General features: G+C 39.4%; 2 protein-coding genes across 6 annotated transcripts in view; both read right to left on the reverse strand.

Moving 5' to 3' along the window:
• Positions 1-19,572, reverse strand: part of PPP1R9B (protein phosphatase 1 regulatory subunit 9B) — a 96,173-nt gene extending 76,601 nt beyond the window's left edge. For 3 of the 5 annotated variants that reach the window (XR_015746126.1, XM_026669686.2, XM_026669685.2), the window contains exon 1: positions 17,083-19,399. Coding sequence is in view for 4 of the 5 variants with exons in the window: in XM_026669686.2 (XP_026525471.1) it covers positions 17,083-18,522 (1,440 nt within the window). In the remaining variant the exon portion in view is untranslated. Of the gene's footprint in view, positions 1-17,082; positions 19,401-19,465 lie in introns of those variants that run through there. The other 2 variants (XM_087948332.1, XM_087948333.1) reach the window with 2 other exon arrangements.
• Positions 19,573-20,038: 466 nt separating this feature from the next.
• LOC148129029 (E3 SUMO-protein ligase KIAA1586-like) overlaps positions 20,039-21,049 on the reverse strand; it is a 44,813-nt gene continuing 43,802 nt past the window's right edge. The window contains 3 exon segments of the mRNA XM_087947342.1: positions 20,039-20,044; positions 20,190-20,438; positions 20,440-21,048. Coding sequence (XP_087803468.1) covers positions 20,039-20,044; positions 20,190-20,438; positions 20,440-21,048 — 864 coding nt within the window.

The raw sequence follows: 21,049 nt of genomic DNA on the forward strand, positions 1-21,049 counted from the left end.
CATTTTAAAATCAAATATACAACAGTAATCAGAATTTGACAGAATTTAATGCAAAGATGGCAGATCTGTGATTATCCCCATGTAGTTAAACTTAATTTTGCTGCATTTTCCACCACTAGAAATACTGGGCTTGACTGCTGGGAATTGGATTTCCCCAACTTCTCAAAAGTTACAAATTGCTGAATTTTGATTTAACAGATGACTGAATTTGAAGCTTGCTGGAACAGTGTAAAAATAAGTGATTCAAGTCTTAAAATACAAGATATTTTTCTATCATAAAATGTTCCACTGAATATTTCCAGACTTCAGAAAGTTTGGAAAGCTTGAGTATATTTATTTTATCTCTAAATGTGAGGTTTTCTGATGGGATCTGGACAGATCAAAAGGAAGCTCATTTCTAAGAGGATATATGGGGCAAGTTAAAGCATAGTCTTTTACTTCTCTTAAGAAAGCCCTGGTTTTGATTTCTAGAGATGGCAGCTTACAGGTTCACAGTCCTGAAATTTTGTGTAGGCTTAAGGGCATCTTTTTTGTGTGTATTAGTCTTAAGCCTGCCTAAAGATATCTGGAGCAGACAGATGCACATTAAGGATTATTGTACTGGGAAATCCACTCCAAACAGGGATGGCCAAAGAGATTGCATAGAAAACCCTCAACTACATTAATTTCAAATGGATTCTTATTTATTAACTTGTTATGACCACTGGGAAATCACAACTTCATGTAGTCTTAGAAATAAAGCCAGGTCAACAGAAAGATGAATAACATTAGCTTGTTAATTTTTTGTGTACTACTTTCATATAATTTGGATGAAAGGTCCTTCTCTAAGCTAAATTTAGAGAGGCACTGTAGCACTGATTGTAGAATATATTTTCCTACAGGATGTTATTTTTCCAAACCCAGTTTTCAAACAGGGATGAAAAACATAGATCCTTAATAATCTGGATCAAGGTCAATTATGGTGAGTTAGACTCAACCAGTGCCCAGATGCAGCATTAGGCCACTTTCCATAATCTTAAAATCAGTTTTTTAAATCTCTGACAGAAGTTCATGTAGTGGTTAAGACAACAAGCTATAGCCGGCTGAGTGACTTTGGGCCAGTCACACTTTCTCAGCTCAACTTACCTTACAGGGTTGTTGTGGGGGAAATAAGAGAAGGAAGGAGTATTGGGTATGTTCTCCGCCTTGAGTTATTTATAAAAAAGTAATAAAGATGGGATAAAAATCTAAAGAAAAGCTGTTTCACACTCATTTGAAATACCACTTTCTTTTTAGACAGTTCCAATGCCGGAATGTTTGCCTAACAACATCTTCTACAATAATCTCAGGATTATATCATCTTGATATTGTACTTCATGCCAGCCATTCCCAGCTTGAAGACTTACAACTGCCTTGGGAACTGCAAGCCTCAAAATTCCAAGTCAACACTGCAGCTTGGAAGGTACCAAACCAGAGAAAGATAAACTTTACTAAATTTAGGCAAGACCACACCATCAATCCAAACCCCAGTCATTAAACAACATCAGCCATTGAATGATTTTGGAATCTGGATTCTTAAATGATGTTGGGAACAAGTTTTATAGGATCATTCACTTCATCTGTGACAAGTAGCACAGGATATCAAGATACAGATACAGATAATCAGAGTTGGAAGGGACCTTGTAGGTCATCTAGCCCAAGCGGGAGACCCTACACCATTTCTGACAAATGGCAGTCCAATCTCTTCTTGAAAGTCTCAAGTGATGGCGCTCCCACAACTTCTGAGGGCAAGCTGTTCCATTGGTTGATTTTTCTCACTATCAGAAAGTTTTTCCTTATTTCCAGGTTAAATCTCTCCTTGTTTAGTTTCCATCCATTATTCCTTGTCTGGTCTTCGGGTGCTTTACAAAATAGCTTGACCCCTTCCTCCCTGTGGCAGCCCCTCAAATATTGGAAGACCGCTATCATGTCTCCCCTGATCCTTCTCTTTACTAGACTAGCCAAGCCCAGTTCCTGCAACCGTTCGTTGTATGTTTTAGCCTCCAGTCCCCTAATCATCCTGGTTGCTCTTTGTACTTTTTCTAGAGTCTCAACATCTTTTTTATAAAGTGGTGAACAAAACTGGATGCAGTACTCGAGGTGTGGTCTTACTAAGGCTTTATAGAGTGGTATTAGTACCTCCCTTGATCTTGACTGTATCCTTCTGTTAATACAACTTAGGATTGCATTAGCTTTTTTGGCTGCTGCTGCACACTGCTGGCTCATATTTAGCTGGTTGTTCACTAAGACTCCAAGATCCCTCTCACAGTTACTGCTATTGAGCCTGGTTTCACCCAGTCTATATGTGTACTTTTGGTTTTTCTTGTCTAAGTGTAGGAAACTGAACGTATGAAGAAAGTAATCATTACATATGCAAGGACACTGATGTGAGAAGGTAACCTTGCTTTCATAGCACAAGGTATTTTTTTCTTTGATACCATTTTGTTTAGAAAATAACACAAATAAAAAACACTGAGTTTTAAAAAGACCAGAGTTACAAGTACAGAAGCATCAGCCTCCTGGTGAATATAAACCAAATCAAAAGGATATCCCATGACCACATTATTGAATCATATTATACCATCAAACTGGAAGATATTCTGATTGGGACAAGCTAAGGTAGTCCTTGACTTACATCTATTTGTTTAACATCCATTCCAAGTTATTACAGTGTTGAAAAAAATGACTTATGATTGCTCCCCACACTTACATTGTTACATGATCAAATTTTGGTTGATCCCATGTCCTGGGATCACACGATCCCATTTACAAACTTCCCAGAGGACTTACAAATATAATTAATGGGGGAAGCCAGGTTCTCTTAACAACTGACTTAAAAAAATCATAAAAATGAGTGCGACTCACAATGATCACATTGAATGGAACTTCCAGTACCAATTCACAAATTTATGTTGAAGCCTATCTATACAGTGAATTTTGTTCAGATTATACTTGAAGACAGAGATTTTCAATCTTTTTTTTTTTTTTGCACAATAAAACATTTACTTCTGTGACCCTATCATAATCACTGTTAGCTAGAAAAATAATACTTTATTATCAGCAACGCTTATTAATCCAAAGTGTATCATATAAAGACCATGCCCCACGAGAAAAACAACATGGCCCCTGCAGCAGGGGAGCATAAGATGTGGATGGCCAACTTGCAACCAGTTAGCTCCAGGCAGCTATTACACTTTCTTTAATGAAACTATTGGCCTAATTTCAAAAGCATTTTGAAACTAATGATTCTCATCTCTGCCTTTATATTTTTTTAACAGTCCACTATGTAGAAAGAGAATGAGAGGGTGGGGAGGGAAGGGGGGAAGGGAGGGAAGAGGTTCAGAGAGAAAAACAGGATACCTGGAAAAGAGAATTAATGCCCTCATCTACTTCTGGCTCTGGTTCCCTCACGTATCCTTCAGTCCTGCTGACCATTGGAATGCACCCCTTAATTGATTGTACCCTGAACAAAAAAAGAAAAAAAAAAGATCCCTGCACTAGGATGGCAGAAGCTGTTTGGGCTCTATTAATAAAATGATATACAATTCTGCAAAAGAGTTTAATGCAGACTTTTCCTACTGCCATACTATTATCCTGGCAGATGAGACCCTGCCAGTGTAACACATAGTGAATACCGTTATAAAGTATTATTTCAGTTCTTGGGATAAAAAACCTTTGTGTGTGGGGGGTGGGGGGTGTCAGAGCTGGAGGAGTAGAGATCAATGTAACTGCTTTTATTTTTTTATGAGAATAAATGGTAAAGACCTTTGGTGTATGAAAAAGTAACTAAGGGGATATATGCTAGTCACAGGAGTGGGGGCACTGAAGCAGTGAAATCAGAAAAAGAAATTGGAGGTGGAAATCTGAAATCACATACATACATACATACATACATACATACATACATACATACATATATATATATATATATATGGATCTTTGGTTATTCGGGTTGCCTCAGCGTAAGATTCAGTATCTAGGCGTTTGGCGAGGTCCCACTCGCCATCTTCAGGCTGGTGCTCGGCTTAGTGCCAGTGCAAGCAGTGCAAGCACTAAGCCGAAAGCACCAGCCTGAAGATGGCGTGGGACCTCGCCGAAACGTTGCCTAGATACTTTGAATCTTACGCGGGAGAAAAACCCGAATAACCAAAGATCCACATACAAATACCCGAGAACCTCAGAAAACATATATATAGCTTGTTACCATTCTCTCATTAAAAATGTGGTTCAGAAATCCATACCGTTGTATTGTAATAGTGAAAGGGCATATCCTGGGATATGCTAGACAATAATCCTACCTGAAAAGAATTTTTTAAAAATGGTCTTGTCCCACAAAAAAGATATGTTCGGGAGTCTTTGTGGTTAAATTTGGAGAAGATTAAAAGACAATGTTATTTGAAAATTCCAGTCTGGTTATCGACTATTGAAGCATTTTCTTATCCTATAATATATAAAAAGGAACAAACAGTTAGATATGGGGAAATATTGAATGAAAGGAGTGAACTTAAATCTATGCAAAAACTAGAGGAACAAGGTATAAAGATGAAATGGTTTTCATATGCGCAAATACATTCAAGGTATGATAAAGATTTTAAAACAGAAGGTTTCTATGATAAATTGACTGATCTAGATAAGATTTTGACAGGTACTGATGAAAAGGTGATTTAAAAACTGTATGGATATTTATTAGAAATCAAACTAGAAGAAGAACAAGTTAAAGAAACTATGATTGCTTGGGGGAAGAACTTTGGATATGGGATTGATCTAGAGAAATGGCAAAAATTGTGGTCTCAAAATTATAAAATGACAATGTCAACAGCTTATAAAGAAAATTTGTATAAGATGTTTTAAAGGTGGCATTTTCCCCCAACAAGAATAGCAAGAATGTTCAAGAATAAATCCGAAAAATGTTGGAAATGTCATCAGACACCTGGCTCATATTACCATATGTGGTGGACTTGTGCGGACGCTAAAAAATACTGGACTAAAATCCACATGTGGTTGGAAAAAATGACAAAGAAACACATAGATTTGAAACCGGAGATATTTTTATTGGGAATTTTACCTGAAACATATAGTAAAGATTTGAAATACCTGATTGTAAATGTATTAACAGCGGCTAGGATTGTATTTGCTAAAAACTGGAAAAATGAGAAAATACCATCGTAGGAGGAAATTATTAAGAAAATATTGGAATGTGCTGAAATGAGTAGATTGACATTTGAAATTAGAGAACGAGGATAAACAATTTTATAAAATTTGGGACCTTTTCTATCAATGGTTAGATAATAAAATATAGTAATCAAATATGTAGATTCTTAGAAAATAATAAATATATAAAGATGTACTTTTTTATTATATCTACAAAATGTTTTTAGGATAGACTTGGGAGGATAATATGAATTGTTATAAAATAAACTAAGTAAATTATGGTTATCTCGTAAAACATGAATGAATAAAACTATAGTCAAATGACTGATTAATAATGATACTAGGGTACTTAATTTTTGATTGATAATATGAGCTTTTATGTAATGTAACTGTAATTGAAGACTACGAAATGGATGCACAAAATAATTTGTAAACCAACCGGCACACTGTTTGTATACCTATGAAAGAAAGTTTTGATGTTTTTATGTTTTGTTTGTTTTTTGTTTGTTTTTAAAAACCGATAAAAAAATTTTTTAAAAAAAGATATGTGGCATACATTTTCACAAACTTATGTAAGGGCCAAAATACCCAGGGCTCTGTTAGTTTTCCATTATACTGCAAGATATTTTGCTTTTGTTAGAAAATATTAACACAGCCAACGCTCAGATATAATATCTGGCTAGCTGAAAATTTTACCTCTCTCTCCCTCTCTCTTGATATATTCATACACAGTAGTAAGCTATTCTCTTGTAATGAGCTCCCATTAAGAGTTTTAATCCTCTGGTGCCTTACTTTTACGTGGGTTTTAGCAGATTTAAGTAAAATCTTCTTGTAACCATTGATTGAGGTGTAGCTCCATATCCTCCAAACAAGATAGAATACCTGGAACATCAGTATCTGGACTGCAATCAACAATCTGGCACTACCAGGCTGGAGAATGCTAGACATCAAAATGAACTGACCCATTTTCTATTCTATATAGGAAATCACATTTAAAAAACATATATGATATAAAGGGAGAAAAAAAAATCCACATGGAATAATATATCTAAGGTTTGGCATCTTCTTAGTATAATATTCTAGGTATCAGTGTTTCCATGATTTCAGTAATCATATTATTTTGCAAAATCTTTTGTGAGAATGCCAATATCTTGCAAGTTGTAAGATTCAGCAGTTTTGTGAAATTTCAATCATATAAAAAAAATTAATTTTAAATGCAAAGTTGTGGGCTTATACATGACATTTACCAAAACAGCAGACATCACATCACCTCCAGGCACTGTGTCACGATCTATTATATAATCTAGATAGATCTTTTCTCTTTTAAGTATCTTCTTTCTATTAGAATGGGTTGTTTTTCTTTTTTTAAAAAAATCATAAACTGCATCTCCTTATACTTAATTATTTAACAATTTTATTGTGTTATAAGATAAAATACGATACAAAATACAAAAGTAAATATGAAAATAGTGGGGAGAAAGAGGGGAAAGAATCCTTATACTTAATTTGAAGTGATACCATCCACAATATATCAAAATTTTGCTATTTTTTTCTGCTTCATGCTTGGCTCAAGTTTTAGAATGATGAAGACAATTCTTGAAACTACAATATCCATTATCTTGCAATTTACTCAGGTGCACTATAACTATCCCCATTTTATTTGCTAACCAGGAGGTAATAGTAACATTATCCATAACAGCAGAACAGGGATGATGCTTATTCTTATATGGTGAGATGGTTGGAGAGTACAGTACAAGCTTAGCATGCCTATTTAGAAGCAGATTGTATAGAACAGGGGTCGCCAACCTTTTGGATCTCAGGGACCACCAAACTCATAATTTTAAATCCCAGGGACCACTAGTATAAATTTTGACTGATGGTGGCTTGTTGACGTTGGTGGGAGAGAGAGAGAGAGAGAGAAAGAGAGATCTGATCTAACCTCTCTCCCCCCATCTCTCTCTCTCACACACACACAGAGGCAGGGGTGGGATTCAAATGTCTTAATAATCGGTTCTTGTGCATGGCCTAATTTGTGGGTGTGGCTTGGTGGTCATATGACTGGCTGGGCATAGCTTGTATGTAAATATTGTAAATATTTATATCAATATTGTATTTTTTATAAAAAAGAGCAACTTTTACCCAAAATTAGGCAAAGCAGGCAGGCAGATTGAGTTGCTCACCAAATCACAGATTCATTCAGAGATCTGTCAGATTGGCTAGTTGAGTCTGTCACATAAAAATTTGCTTGCAAGCAAACCCATAAAATTTGCTAGCAAAATTTGTTAACTCACAACACACCATGTATGTAAATATTGATTTTTTTTATAAAAAAAGAGCAACTTTTACCCAAAATCCAGCAAAGCAGGCAGGCAGATTCAGTTGCTCACAGAATCACAGATTCATTCAGAGATCTATCTGCCATCAGCTAGTTGAGTCTGTCACATAAACTTTGCTTGCAAGCAAACTCACAAAATTAACTCATGTAAATATTGAACCTTTTATTAAAAAAAGATCAACTTTTACTCAAAATCAGGCAAAGCAGGCAGGCAGATTGAGTTGCTCACAGAATCAGATTCATTCAGAGATCTATCTATCTGCCATCGGCTAGCTGAGTCTGTCACACAAAATTTGCTTGCAAACAAACTCACAAAATTAACTCACAACACACCATGTATGTAAATATTGAATTTTTGGGGGGAAAAAGAGCAACTTTTACCCAAAATCAGGGAAAGCAGGCAGGCAGATTGAGTTGCTCACAGAATCACAGATTCACTTAGATAGATCTGTGTTTCTGCCATCGGTTATCTGAATCTGCAACTGAATAATAGAACCTCCAGTCCTAAGGGAGGTTCGGCTCTCTAAAGATTAGCTAGAAAGCAAGAAATCCAACTGTTTCCTGCTTTCTGCTGAAAGCAGAACCTCCCTTAGGACTGGAGGTTCTATTATTCAGTTGCAGATTCAGATAACCGATGGCAGAAACACAGATCTATCTAAGTGAATCTGTGATTCTGTGAGCAACTAAATCTCCCAGCACAGCAGAACAGCTGATGGTAGGGGGGGGAAAAGGAAAAATAGCAACTTAGCAGGAAGTTTGCCAGGTAAGGAGTGAGTGGGCGGGGAGGGAGGGCCATGTGGGTGGCGCAGCCTTGTTTTTCCATGCAGCCTGGATTAATTGCTTTGGGGGGGTGCTCTGGGGGTGACATTTCTCTGCGGACTACCAAAATTTTCTTGCGGACCACCAGTTGGCGACTGCTGGTATAGAATCCTGTTCAGATCTCCTTTTCTTTCTGTTTTCAGAACTCCCACCCAAACTTTTTACCTCACAAACACTTTCCCCATCCTGGAGAATAGACATATTTTTCTTACCAGAGAACTGAAGTGATTTCTTATAGAGGGCTTTAGAAATTAGGACAATGGCTCCAGGTTGCTCACTCTTGACTTAAACAATTAGCCAGTGTGATGTAATGGTTGGGTTGTGATAGAGTTACTCTTCTGTAATATAACATTTCTTGGCGTGCCTTAGGCAAGAACAAGGGCCATCTGCCCAACATTTTCTTATCATAGTGTCCAACCTAATTACCAATATCCTATGACACTTTAGAAGCAGAGCATGAATGAATAGCTATCTTCTCACTAAAATATCCCAGCAATTGGTATCCAAATGCATACTTGAAGATACACACACACAGACACACACACACTCACATGGGTGGGAGGAGGGAGAGGGAGACAGTGTATATATGTATGCATGCATCAACTGGTCCTCTTTTAAAGCCATTTCAGCAACCAACTTATGATATTTATGCCAGTCTATAATCATAACAAAGATTGTTTGACTGATTACAATAACAAATTTCACAACTTAACTAAAAGAACATTATAACAGATCTGTCCATCAAAAAACAAAACAAATTACATACTCAGGTAATACTTTTAGTAGCACCAACCAAAGTGACATAGAAGAATATACTGTATGGCTAGTCCTTGCTTACCAAATTCCTTTGTTTAGTGATCATTTGAGTCTATAATATTTTAAATAAATACTTCTCGCAATTTATAAATCCTTGCATTTATGACTATTACAAATCTCACTGTAACATTACTACTATTTCTATACTTTGCAATTGTTGCTTATTTATAATTGTTGCAACATCTTATGACTATATGATTGCCATTTGTATGTTTCACCAATGATTTGCAACAGACAGAATTAACAGAAAAAGTGGAAATAAAATCGTAAGTTACAGTCATGTAATGTTTCTGTTAGCAACCACAATAATTTGCTTAGCAACCAAAAGCTAAAAGATGTTAGGGTTTTTGCAATCATGTGATTTTCTCCATTTTCTCCATTACAATGATGTGATTTTCTGCATAGCAGTTGCTCACTGAGCGACAAAGTTGCCAGTCCAAATTGTGGTTATTAAGCAAGGACTACCCATATTTGGATTCAAGGCCTCTGAATGTTTCCATCAATTAAATATCGCAAAAAGTTAGAAATGGGGAGGAAAAACAAGGATATTCAAAAGCAGGCCCAATCTAAAGCTATGAGACCTACAAATTTAGTTTCAAGATGGGAATTGTAAACAGTGTATTTCTTTGTGATAAGTGAAACACAATATGAAGTTTCATCTAGAATTCAGAAACAAAAATAATAGTGACTCTTCTTATCCCAGGAATGAAATCACAAAAATAGAAAGGGTCCATCCTAGTTTGGATTCCATCCTACCTTCACTGAATGTCCCAGGTAGGTCTAGAAGTATTATCTCCTTATAATTTCTGTACATTGTGCATCCATTACATTTATGCATCAAATCACTGTCTTCTTTACCTCTTTTTTTTAAGACCAAGTATTACTTCTTGGAGGAATTATTTCAGCTTCTTGTTACACTTCAGCCCAAATTTTAATCAGAAATGAAAATCCATGTATTTAGCACAGCCCAAATGATCACTAGGTTGATTACAATGCTACATGTATACCAGCATCCTAGCTGCAATATTTTTCTGTCAAATGTGTCATAAAATGTATTTGCTTTGTTTTTCATTTTAATTTACTCTCAGATATGGTAGCCCTCGACCTATGACCATAGTGGAGCCCAAAACTTCCATTATTAAGCAAGACGGTTCTTCTCTATTTTATGACCTTTCTTGCCACAGTTGTTAAGTGAATTGCTGCAGTTATTAATTTCATAACACGATTGTTAAGTGAATTGATTTTGCTTGTCAGAAGGTCGCAAAAGGTGATCACATGGCCATGGGACATTGAAACCCATCATAAATTCATGCCAATTGCCAGGTGCCCGAATTTTTATCACATGCCCATGGGGATGCTGCAAATGACCGTAAATGTGAAAAATAAATCCTAAATTCTTTTTTTAGTGCCACTGTAACTCTAGTCACTAAATGAGTGGTCGTAAGTCAAGGACTCCCTGCATAGCAAACAGCAAGATTCTCTTTTGGTATGGAATTAATGCTAGGCTATTATTTTAATAGGCCTTTACATCATTTTAATTTATAAACCAATTCTAACAGCAGTGGGGCACTGATATAAAAGGATTAAGTAATCCCATCTTTAATGGACAAGATGTTGCATTAGGAGAAGAAAGATATCAGTTCAAATCCATCCTCAGCTTTAGGCCATCCATTAGCTACATTCATGATTAACTAGGTTCATTAAGACCTAGTAGTGCACCTACATAATATGGTCTTTGTTGTGTGGCTCAACTCAGCATATTGTACAACTGTAGTCAATTGGATTAAGTCTGAATAGCTAAATTGATAAGCATGTTGTATAAATTCTCTTTGCCACACCTATCCCATAGGCCAGTTGTGAAGAAAAAATAAATACTATTATGTACACCACTTTGAACTCCTGAAGAAAGATGGATATAAAGTTAATAAAAATGAATAGGAAGAGCTACTCCTTTCAAATTCTAACTTGGTTTATATACTGAATAAACTCCTACTTTGTTTGATGATAGTTGATAATATTCCCTCCATTCATAATGCACTATCCACATTCCCCCGCCCACTGAGTGGGAATTTGTTTGGTTCATGCCAGAATTGCATTTCCTGGAAATACATCCTTTCATTCCTTGTTGATACCTGTGAGAGTAACAGAATTTGTCCATGATTTACAGATAGGTTATGGCATGGTAATCTTTTTAAAATTATTATTAGTTCAGGATTGCTGGTGATCACAATATCAATGAAGTTTGTAGCATTTGGACTGCAGCATTTGAATCAAGCCACATATGCCCAGTACAGAGTCCATGTATAATTGTGCAGTTGTATTCTAGAAATCTAGCAGACTGCCAGTTAAAAGTTTCTCTCTGCCAGCTCTAGTCTTTCCCCTAATTATAATAAACAATATCTTTAAGTCTCCCACATACCTAGGATTGTCTCCCCTTTTGGGTTGATATATTCGTAGAATTCAATGCCAAAAATGACATAAGGATGGGCAGCATCGTAGATGGCTTTAAAAGGCATGTAAGATATTTGTAACTAGAATCATCATATGCAGCAGCAATGTCGATTTATACATTTGGATGGTTGGAGCCACATAACAGTACAAATAATACTTCGTCAATGACCGTAAGTGGGACTAGAGTTTCTGGGCTAAGTGAGTCATGCCCAATTTTATGACCCTTTTGGCACCATTGTTAAGAGAATCACTGCAGCTGCTAAATGAATCATTTGGCCATTAAGCAAATCTGGCTTCCCCATTGACCTGGCTTATTGGAAGCCGGTTGAGAAGTCACAAATGGCAATCACAAACCCCAGGGTTGCTACAACATCATAAATGCATGCTGGTTGCCAAGTACCCAAATTTTGATCACATGACTATGAGAATGCTGCAAAGGTAATAAATGTGAGGACTGATCCGTAAGCCACTTTTTTTCAGTGCCATTGTAACTTCAAATGGCTGCTAAATGAATGGCTGTAAGTCAAGGGCTTGTATTACCTCTATGCTCTATTTTGTAGCAGCCTCTAGACAGTCACTATTGTAAACAAGGTGCTATGCATGACTTGGTCTGAATCAACGGCATTTTTTTATAGTCTTGAATTGCACTCTAAATTTGGGGCTTCTACCCCATGGAGATTGCCCGAGCTAAGTTGTATCTTGGGTGAGATTACATAGTTCTTTATGTGCACTATATGCTGACTTCTGATCTAAAGTAAATGGAAAGTGAGGGAAAGGTGAAAGGGAGCAATAGTCAGTGAGTCCTCTTCCCCTAGGGTCTGTCCTTGTAACCTAGAATTGATGCTAAATGTTAGACAGTAGCTGGCAAATGGAGCATGAAAGGCTGCCACTTTTATTATAGGGCCAGCCTTTGATTTCACATATTACGATTCAGTTTCATGGGATTTGGGTCATATGTAATAGAGATTGGCAAGTACCCCTGACCGCTTTACCCAGAATGAAAAGAAAGGGTGGGATGGAACAATGTTTTCCAATATACCTAAAGGAACACTGCTTTCTGCTCTGATACCTTGCTGCCACCAACAACAATCTGCCAGTTGAGATGGTTGCATCACCCTCCCCAATGTTACTGAAACAAACAGAAAGGCAGGATACACACTGACTGAATATGTGAAAGGTAGGACAATTGCTAACCTTGTCCTCAAATCACTGCCTCCTCCTTATATTCACATTTAGCTGTGTGGCAGAAACATTCTAACATCATCAAGTGTCTGGATGAGCACAGAACAGAACAAAGAGTATACCAGCATTCTAAGCATTTGGGATCACATACTTTATTTCTGAGATAGACTTCTCCGTGTAGCAAAAGCCATCCACAGACAGACCAACCTACATGTATACAGCAAGAATGGATCAAGTACCAGCATATTTGACAATCCAAAATGGTCTCACCCAAGAGAAATGTTCTCAGAACTATGGGATATAAGAGTTGAAGTCTACTGCCATGTTTCTCCAACAATAAGCCCCCCCAATAAGAAAGCCCAGCACTGTTTTATATGCATGTGGTGAAATTAAGCCCTGCTCCCAAAATTTGGGCCTATTTAAAGCATGTGTTCCCTGCCATTTCTCACATCGCTTGAACAACACAAGGTGAAGAGAAATGGGGGGAAGGACGGGGGGAAGGGTGGGGGTGGTGGAAACTTGCCATTAGGAGCATCCCGTGGGCAGCCTCGGCTAGAGCACCCCGTGGGCAGACTCACGTCATCACCAGCCACTTCTATTGGCCATTAGGAGTGTCCCACAGGCAGACTCGTATCGCCACCATCTGCTCCTAATGGCCGTTAGGATCGTCCCGCGGGCAGACATGTCTTGCCACCAGCCGCTTCTATCAGCTGTTTGGATCATCCCGCGGGCAGACTTGCATCACCACCAGCCGCTCCTAACAGCTGTTAGGATCGTCCCATGGGCAGACACTCCTCGCACCAGCCACTCTCCTAATGGCCGTTAGGAGTGCCTCGCGGGCAGACTCACCTCACCACCAGCCGCTCCTAACAGCCGTTAGGAGCGGCTGGTGGCGAGGCGAGTCTGCCACAGGACGATCCTAATGGCCAATAAAAGCAGCCTGGTGATGAGGTGTAGCTGCCCGCAGGGCACTCCTAACAGCCAATAGAAGCGGCCCAGTGGCGAGGAGAGTCTGCATGTGGGGCACTCTAGGTGAGGGTGCGAGTGGGGGGAAAATTAAGTCACCCCTCGAAAAGACAGCCTAGCCGTTTTTTCGGGGGTCAAAAAAAATAAATAAGGCCCAGCCTTATTTTATGAGAAACATGGTAAATTGGTGGCCATCTAGTTCCAGATTAAGAACCTCCAATGGGCAATGATGGGAGACCATCATTATTCATCATGTTTCATTGCTTTAACAGCTTTAATCAGTAAGAAATTCTTCTTAATACTCAGTCTGAACTCTTTAATTTCGGTCTGTTGATCTCTAGTCTATTCTCAGTTTCAACATTGAATTGGGCCATTTCCAAATGGATGTGAATGTCTTTCAAATATTTATAGACAACTATCATATCTCCGTTTAATATTTTTTACGAACTAGTAGTATTTTGCAAACTTGTGATAGCACAAAACAAAACAAATATAACTTCTAATATAGGATCTCTTAATATAATTTGGTAAAATTCTTTCAACCTCCAATATCTCACATACTTAACTTCACAAGCTTCCAGAGTCACTACAGAAAGGACAGACATCATCAGGCAACCTGGTGATGGCAGTCATCAGTTTTTTACAGCACAGGTCCCTAAAAGTTTTATGCTGTTAGGAACACTTGTCCAGTCACAAAATGGCTATAATGGAAGAACATAACCAGTTATAAAGCACTGATTTACAAGCATGTTACTTACCATCGCTCTCTACCCACCTCAGGCAAAATGCTCTCACCTGATTCATTTATGTGTACAAGGAGAAATATCTCTACTCTTAAGTAATGAATTACATCCAATCCATACTTTTACTTCCTAAGAAATAAGGTATACATATATTTTTGAAATTAATACTGATGATGGATAAGGATACTTTCTTTGCTTTGGAGTATGCCAACTTTCCATTGAAAAAAATCTTACTTTAAAAATTAGATGTAATTTAATGTAAGTTATTGGAGCTGTGAATGGGTACCAAGAAAGGTGTATTCTGAAACTAAAGATCACAGTAGCTTTTATTGTCCAAACCTGTTGAACTACAACTGTTCAACCTTCCTGACGAATAAGTTCATATATGGAATCCATTTTTGTTGTTCTGAATTCCCTGGAACTTGAATGGATTTATTGTTCACAAAAGCTTGCCTATCAGATATGTCCCTTCTTCAATGACATTCACCAAACAATACACAACAATTAGACTGTCTCCCAAAGTTCCAGTATTTATGCCACCTCTAATTAAGAGGTATTTGACTTTTTCAGGGTGCATCTAAGCTTATACTGACAGGAGCCAAGTTACCTTTGGCAGTGAAGTACTTATCCATGCCCATTTCTAACTTGCAGAAACTTAACTCACAACTCCCAAATTCTTTTCTATGCTTATCTATACATTGTTCAGATTGTGCTAACCTATGGCATGTTTTAATAATGATGACACAGTACTCTAGTTCACATAATTTCACATAATTAATAAATCACATTTTGATTTGTTAGTTACTAAATTTATTAAATGGGCAGGATTCACATAATATGCTAAACTAGGCCAATATGATGTTGGATAACTGGTATTTCAGCATGTTTTGGGAACCCAAACATTATCTTAGAATATTATATGAGTTAAGACAATCCATAATAAGCCAGCATAGTTTATTTGGGCACTACATGCTGTATACATTTATACTGCATTAACCTGGATTTAAGGATTAACATGGTGAGTACACCGTCTTGTATAAATCCTACCATAATAAAATTGAATCATGATTTACAGTCACTCAGTTCATCATACTGAGCTGAAACCAAACAAACCTTATTATGGCCTCCTGCTGTATATAAACCTGAGCAATCTCACTTAGATTCCATCAAAAGTTATATCCCTGCATGTAATATTTTTTGTCTGGATGGGAGTCCATTTCTCTCTCAATTCAATTGCCTTTTCCTGTGGAAAAGCAAAAGCCCACCCATCTCTGATCTACCTTGGCAAAATGGGTCTTAGTGTCTGGGAAATTATGCCTGTGATGCCTTTTATTCTTCTGATTTGTTTGATATGGGGTGGTGGGAACGTAGCTAATCAAAGAGTCCAAAGGGGAAGTGAGGGGGGAACAGATTGCAATGGTGTATGTTCCTTTATTTGTGTCAGTGACTAATCCCACCACTACACACACACACAAGGGGGAGGGGGAGAGAGATGCATAGCCCCAACTAGGTTGATGAAATGTGAGAAACTGAGATTTCACATCAAATGTGTTATTCTTACTAGCAGCAGCCTGCTGCAAAAGGGTCCATTTATATACCTTCCCTAATTTAGTGTTTCATAAAAGCCATGCTTTTCAAAAAAGAAAATGAAAAACAGTGCGTGTATTCCCATTCTCCTTTGTAAAATCAAGTCTCTTCAGCATCTCTAAGTCTGTTGGATTGTCAAACAAGAAAATGCTGTTTGAAGTCACCATCCCTTCCCTGCTTCTCCTATTCCTGGCTTTTGCACATAAAACAGAGGGGGAAAAACATTGGTGAGATCCATGATGGCACTTTCAATCATGACATTGGTATATTTTTCTAAAATCATCTTTGTTGATATATAACCTGCAAAGGCAATTCACTAATTCAATTCTTAACTCAAGTGAAAGGCTAATCCTATCAAAAGTATCCCTGTTTCATTACCTCTAGGATATAAAGTTTTGCTACATTCTCTCTTCAATATTTAAATGCACAAACAAAAGCCAATATAAATGCTTTCCTAATAGGTTTTAATGAATTAAGGGGACATTTGTTTTAAGCATTGCAAATCAAGGCCTTACAAGAATAGGCATTTGTGAGGATCTGATGAAAAGGTCCTCTTTGCCTAAGAGATGTAGGCTTTCCCAAAATTAAGATGTAAACCTGTAACTTGGAAGCTATTTCAGATGCAAGGTGGAGATTTGCACATCTGAAGGATCTCCCTGCAAAATCTCCCTTGCACAAACTTCCCCATCTAGAGAAGTGTACCAAAGAGAATCTGTGGTTTTAAAATGTCTTCTGGATAGGCTACTTCCTTTCATCCAGAAAATTGTATTTAATAAAGGAACAGCAATTCTATATGAAAAAGGAGACTTCCCAATTATTCTCACTTAGAGATCTCAAATATGTTTACTATAGTCAGAACATGGGTTTTTAGTCTCCATTGCTATTTTGTGAAAACTAGGCCCCAAAGCAGATCCTTGGAGTTTTCATGTTGTTAATAACAACCATGTCCAAGGACCAGCACCAGAATCCAGGTGTGTTTTACAGTCACAATAAATACTAGATTCAAAGGCCTACCTGTATTGGGGCTGTGCTGAAGTGGATCTTGCGATTAGGAACAGCCTCATCCTCTTCTGACAGCCCAGAGATCTCGACACAGCTAGATTCCGGTGCATACAGTCCATCACCATCTTCATCTTCATCCAGCCCACTCCCTCCTGAATCCTCCCCCAGTCCACTGTAGGCACTAATGTCCACCAGGTCAGCCTCAGAGAAGTCCTCCTTCTTAGACTCATCACCCAGGTCATTCTCCTCTGGTCCTTCAGCCTTGGTCACTTCCTCACAATAAGTGTCTGCCAATGGGCCTGGAGTTTCTAAGTATCTTTCACCACCCAGCTGGCCATTTTCCAAGGCCGCATGCACTGTGACCTCAGCTTGAATCACCTCTGCCCTGAGAGGGTCAGATCCCTTAGAGACCTTGCTGATCTCATCTGCCACTGCTGCTGCCGCCACTGCCACCTCAGCTGCCTCAAACTCTTGTTCAGAGTCCCCACTCTCTTCCACTTCCACAGGCTTGATCTTGCGCACTTCTTGGACCTTCTGAGGACGTAGCCCCATGTTGGAATCCTTATCCCCTGGCTTTGCTGCTACTGACCCAGTGGGAACCAGCTTGTTTTGGGCTTTGTCAGTCTCAGGCAACCTTGCTCTCACTTGGAGTGCAGGCCCATCACTATTCCTGGTTTCCACCTTGGCACCTCCTTCTGGAGCCTGGAGGAAAACCCTGGACCTTTTGCTAACAATTTTGGAGTTGAGAGGCCCAACTTTGCCAGGGGCTTTATGGAGATTATTCCTCAGGTCAGCCTTTTCAAAGACAGCACTGAGTTGGCTTACAGTGGGAGACACAGCCTCTGTGTCTAGTTTGTCCAGGGATTCTGTGCTGCCATTGAATCTCACCACCACATCCAACTTCCGGTCTTGGAAGCCAGCTCTCTCTTTCCTCAGAAGCAGTTTGTTGGTGGTCTCCTTCTCCTGCAGGCTCCTCTCGAAGATCTTCCGTGTCTCCTGGAGCTTGGACAATGGCTTATCTGTTTTGGAGTCAAACCGGCTCACCCTCTCAGATACGCTGGTGCCCAGTTTCAACAACGCGCTATGGTCCACATTCTCGTTCAGACTGCTGGCCCGGGGCAAGGACAACCGGACTGGCTTCTCCTTCATCTTGGCCAGATCAACTGCTCCCTCCCCTGGTGGAGGCGCAGTGCCCATTTGCAGGAACATATTTTTGATCCGATGGACATTGGACCCATACTTCTTGTTCCTGGCTTTCTTGGCCTCCTCACTGTCAGCTTGGCCCAGGGCATCCTTGGAGGCTTTCAAAGCTTGGATGCCAGCTTCGTAGGCGTTCCGGTGAGGTGAAGCACTCCTCAGGCTGCCTCCAGCCCCATTGCCACCGGTGGTGCTGCCCCCACTGCTGCTGGTGCCACTGCCGCCAGGAGTATTATGGGACTCAGTCTTCATCATGGTTCACCAAATCTTCTGGTGTCGCTGACACCACATAGCCTCAGGCTTCCTCCACCCCCCCACCCACCCCCGGCCACGCTGCCTCCTCTTCCTCCTTCACCTCCAGCAGCCGCAATAGAATCACATCGCGAGAACCCGAAAGGGGCAAGGCGGCGCGGCACGCTGCTTCTTCTCTAGCAGGCACCGTTCATTGTGTGTGAAGGAAAAATGTGACCAACCGGCGGTGGGGGCGGCGAGGAGAACCGAATCCAAGGAGCTTCTGACCCGCAGCGGGAAGGCAGATCCTCCGAAGGGTCTGGATTAGCTGAGGCCCATGGCAGCCGGCTCGTCGGATGTGTTACACCTCCCCCTTCTTCCCCCCCAGCCTCTTCCTCCTCCTCCTCCTCTTCCTCTCCCTTCTTGTCGCTTTCGCTCGCTCGCTTTTGCAGCGCGATGACGGAGACCAAACCCTTCTGCAAACGCCACAGCCTGTCGCTCCTTTAAAAAAAAAAAAACAGTGGAGTGGGGGAGAGCAGAGGGGGGGAAATGAAGAGAAAGAAGGGGGGAAACCTCTGGGTCTTAAAGTGATCACACTCTTGCACCTCCCTCGTTTTCTGCTATGGCAGGAAAGGAAGCAAAAAAAAAAAGGGCAGCGGCGCGTTCTTCCTCTCTTTTTCTCCGCCCCCCCACAACCCCCCGTTGCTTTCTCTTTACCGAATAAGCGAAAATGAGTCCATCAATCCAATTGTAAGAGGAAGGAAGAGATGCGGTGGGGAGGGAACCTCGGCTACGCCAGCTTTTGGATTTACCTCGCCGATGAATTATTAAAAAAAAATAATCATGACAATGTAATCCAATCGCTTCCTCGTGTCGCCTTTTTCACGCCTTACTGGCGTTGGGGGTGGGGGGGGGTGGGGAGAGGCGCGGTTTAAGCACTCGTGTCTACGCACACATATGCACCCACCTCACGTGTCTTTGCTCCAAAATTGGATTAACCGTGGACACCCTTTCCCAGATATTGTCCCACCCTGATATTTTCCAGCTCTTTAAGGGACAGTATTATCTCTGAATGGCAGCCAGCGTCACTGATGCTGCCGGGATCCACCTCAGGGGTGGGATTCAAATTTCTTAACAACCGGTTCTGTGGGCGTGGCCTAATTTGTGGGTGTGGTTTGTTGGTTATGTGACGGGTGGGAGTGGTTTGTTGATTAGGCGTGGCTACATGGTCATGTGACTGGGGTGGGTGTGGCTACATGGTCATGTGGTGGGTGGGCGTGGCCATGTGGCTGGAAACCCAAATTTAAGTGGTCCACACTTAATGACCAGGTGCTTTTCTTAGTGGCCAATTGCTTAGCCAGTGCTTTTGGCCAGTTTCCAAGTCCTGGAGAACCCTGAAGAGGGCAAGGCGAGGCACGGACAGCTACGGGAAGGTCTGCAGAGGGCTGGGCGGGGCCAACTTAACATCACTTCTTTGCCCTAATGACTAAGTATTAAAAAAGATATACCAAAACAAAAGGTACTTTATTATGTCATGTTTTTAATGCTTAAATAATAAAAAGGCACACAAAACTATATTGTTACAACTTTTTAAAATATTAATCAAAAACTATTACATAACAAAACTTTACAAAAAACAAAAATTATTTAAAGTACTCCCAAATTGCTTTTCTATTATCGTCCTGAGTTACAGTTTTCTGGTGTTTAACAAGAGCATCATCAGCTGTGTGATGATGTGCCCTAAACCACTTCTTTACTATAGGAACAGGGTCCCATTCTTGCAGAGGTAAGCCAATTAGACTGAGGGTCAGGAGGTTTGTAATATTGGAAACTGTAAGGTGACTTCTGCTTTCTGAACATATTATGTTCTTCTGTGAGAAGCCCCTTTCTGCTTCTGCTGAACTGACTGCAATAGTTTTAATAATATCTTTAGCCTTTTTTAACGCTGCAAGGAATTGTATAATTTTTAGAATCTTTTAGTACATTTTCTATGAAATCACAATAATCATTAATATTGATTTCATAATTGAAAATTTGACCAAATGCAACCAATTGTCCTTCAGCTGCTCTCCATGGAACCACCACTTCTTCAATGTTCCAATAATCTGGCTCCAAATAATTTAGAAATTTTAATTGATCAATGTCTTTAAATTGGCAGCCTGTTTTTAAATGTTCGCAATCCATCAATCTTTTCTTCAAATTAGTTACAATGCTTTGTATAAGTTTTTCACGAGGAAGTCCCACAAATCCATGATTTTGTATAAAATTTATATTTTTAAAAGTTTCTGAAGTAATCAATTCATTAACCTTATTTTCATATGAACCCTTTTCCTCTATAAGCATTTCAAATGATCTAATTGACCTTAGCACAAGTTTTTCAGCCTTTATAATGTCTATGTTTCTCGCTTTCAATGCACTAGAAAGGAGAGATATTTCAGTTAGCACATCAATCATCAAGGCCAAATCAGTGAGAAAATATAAGTTTTCAAGACGGGCAGCCATACCGGAGTATTTTTTATTTGAACAGAAAAACTGATGTAGCGCTGGATAA

The sequence above is a fragment of the Notechis scutatus genome, chromosome Z (assembly GCF_049901735.1).
Source record: "Notechis scutatus isolate UNSWTSFEM ecotype Mainland chromosome Z, rNotScu1.2, whole genome shotgun sequence".
Lineage (NCBI taxonomy): Eukaryota > Metazoa > Chordata > Lepidosauria > Squamata > Elapidae > Notechis > Notechis scutatus.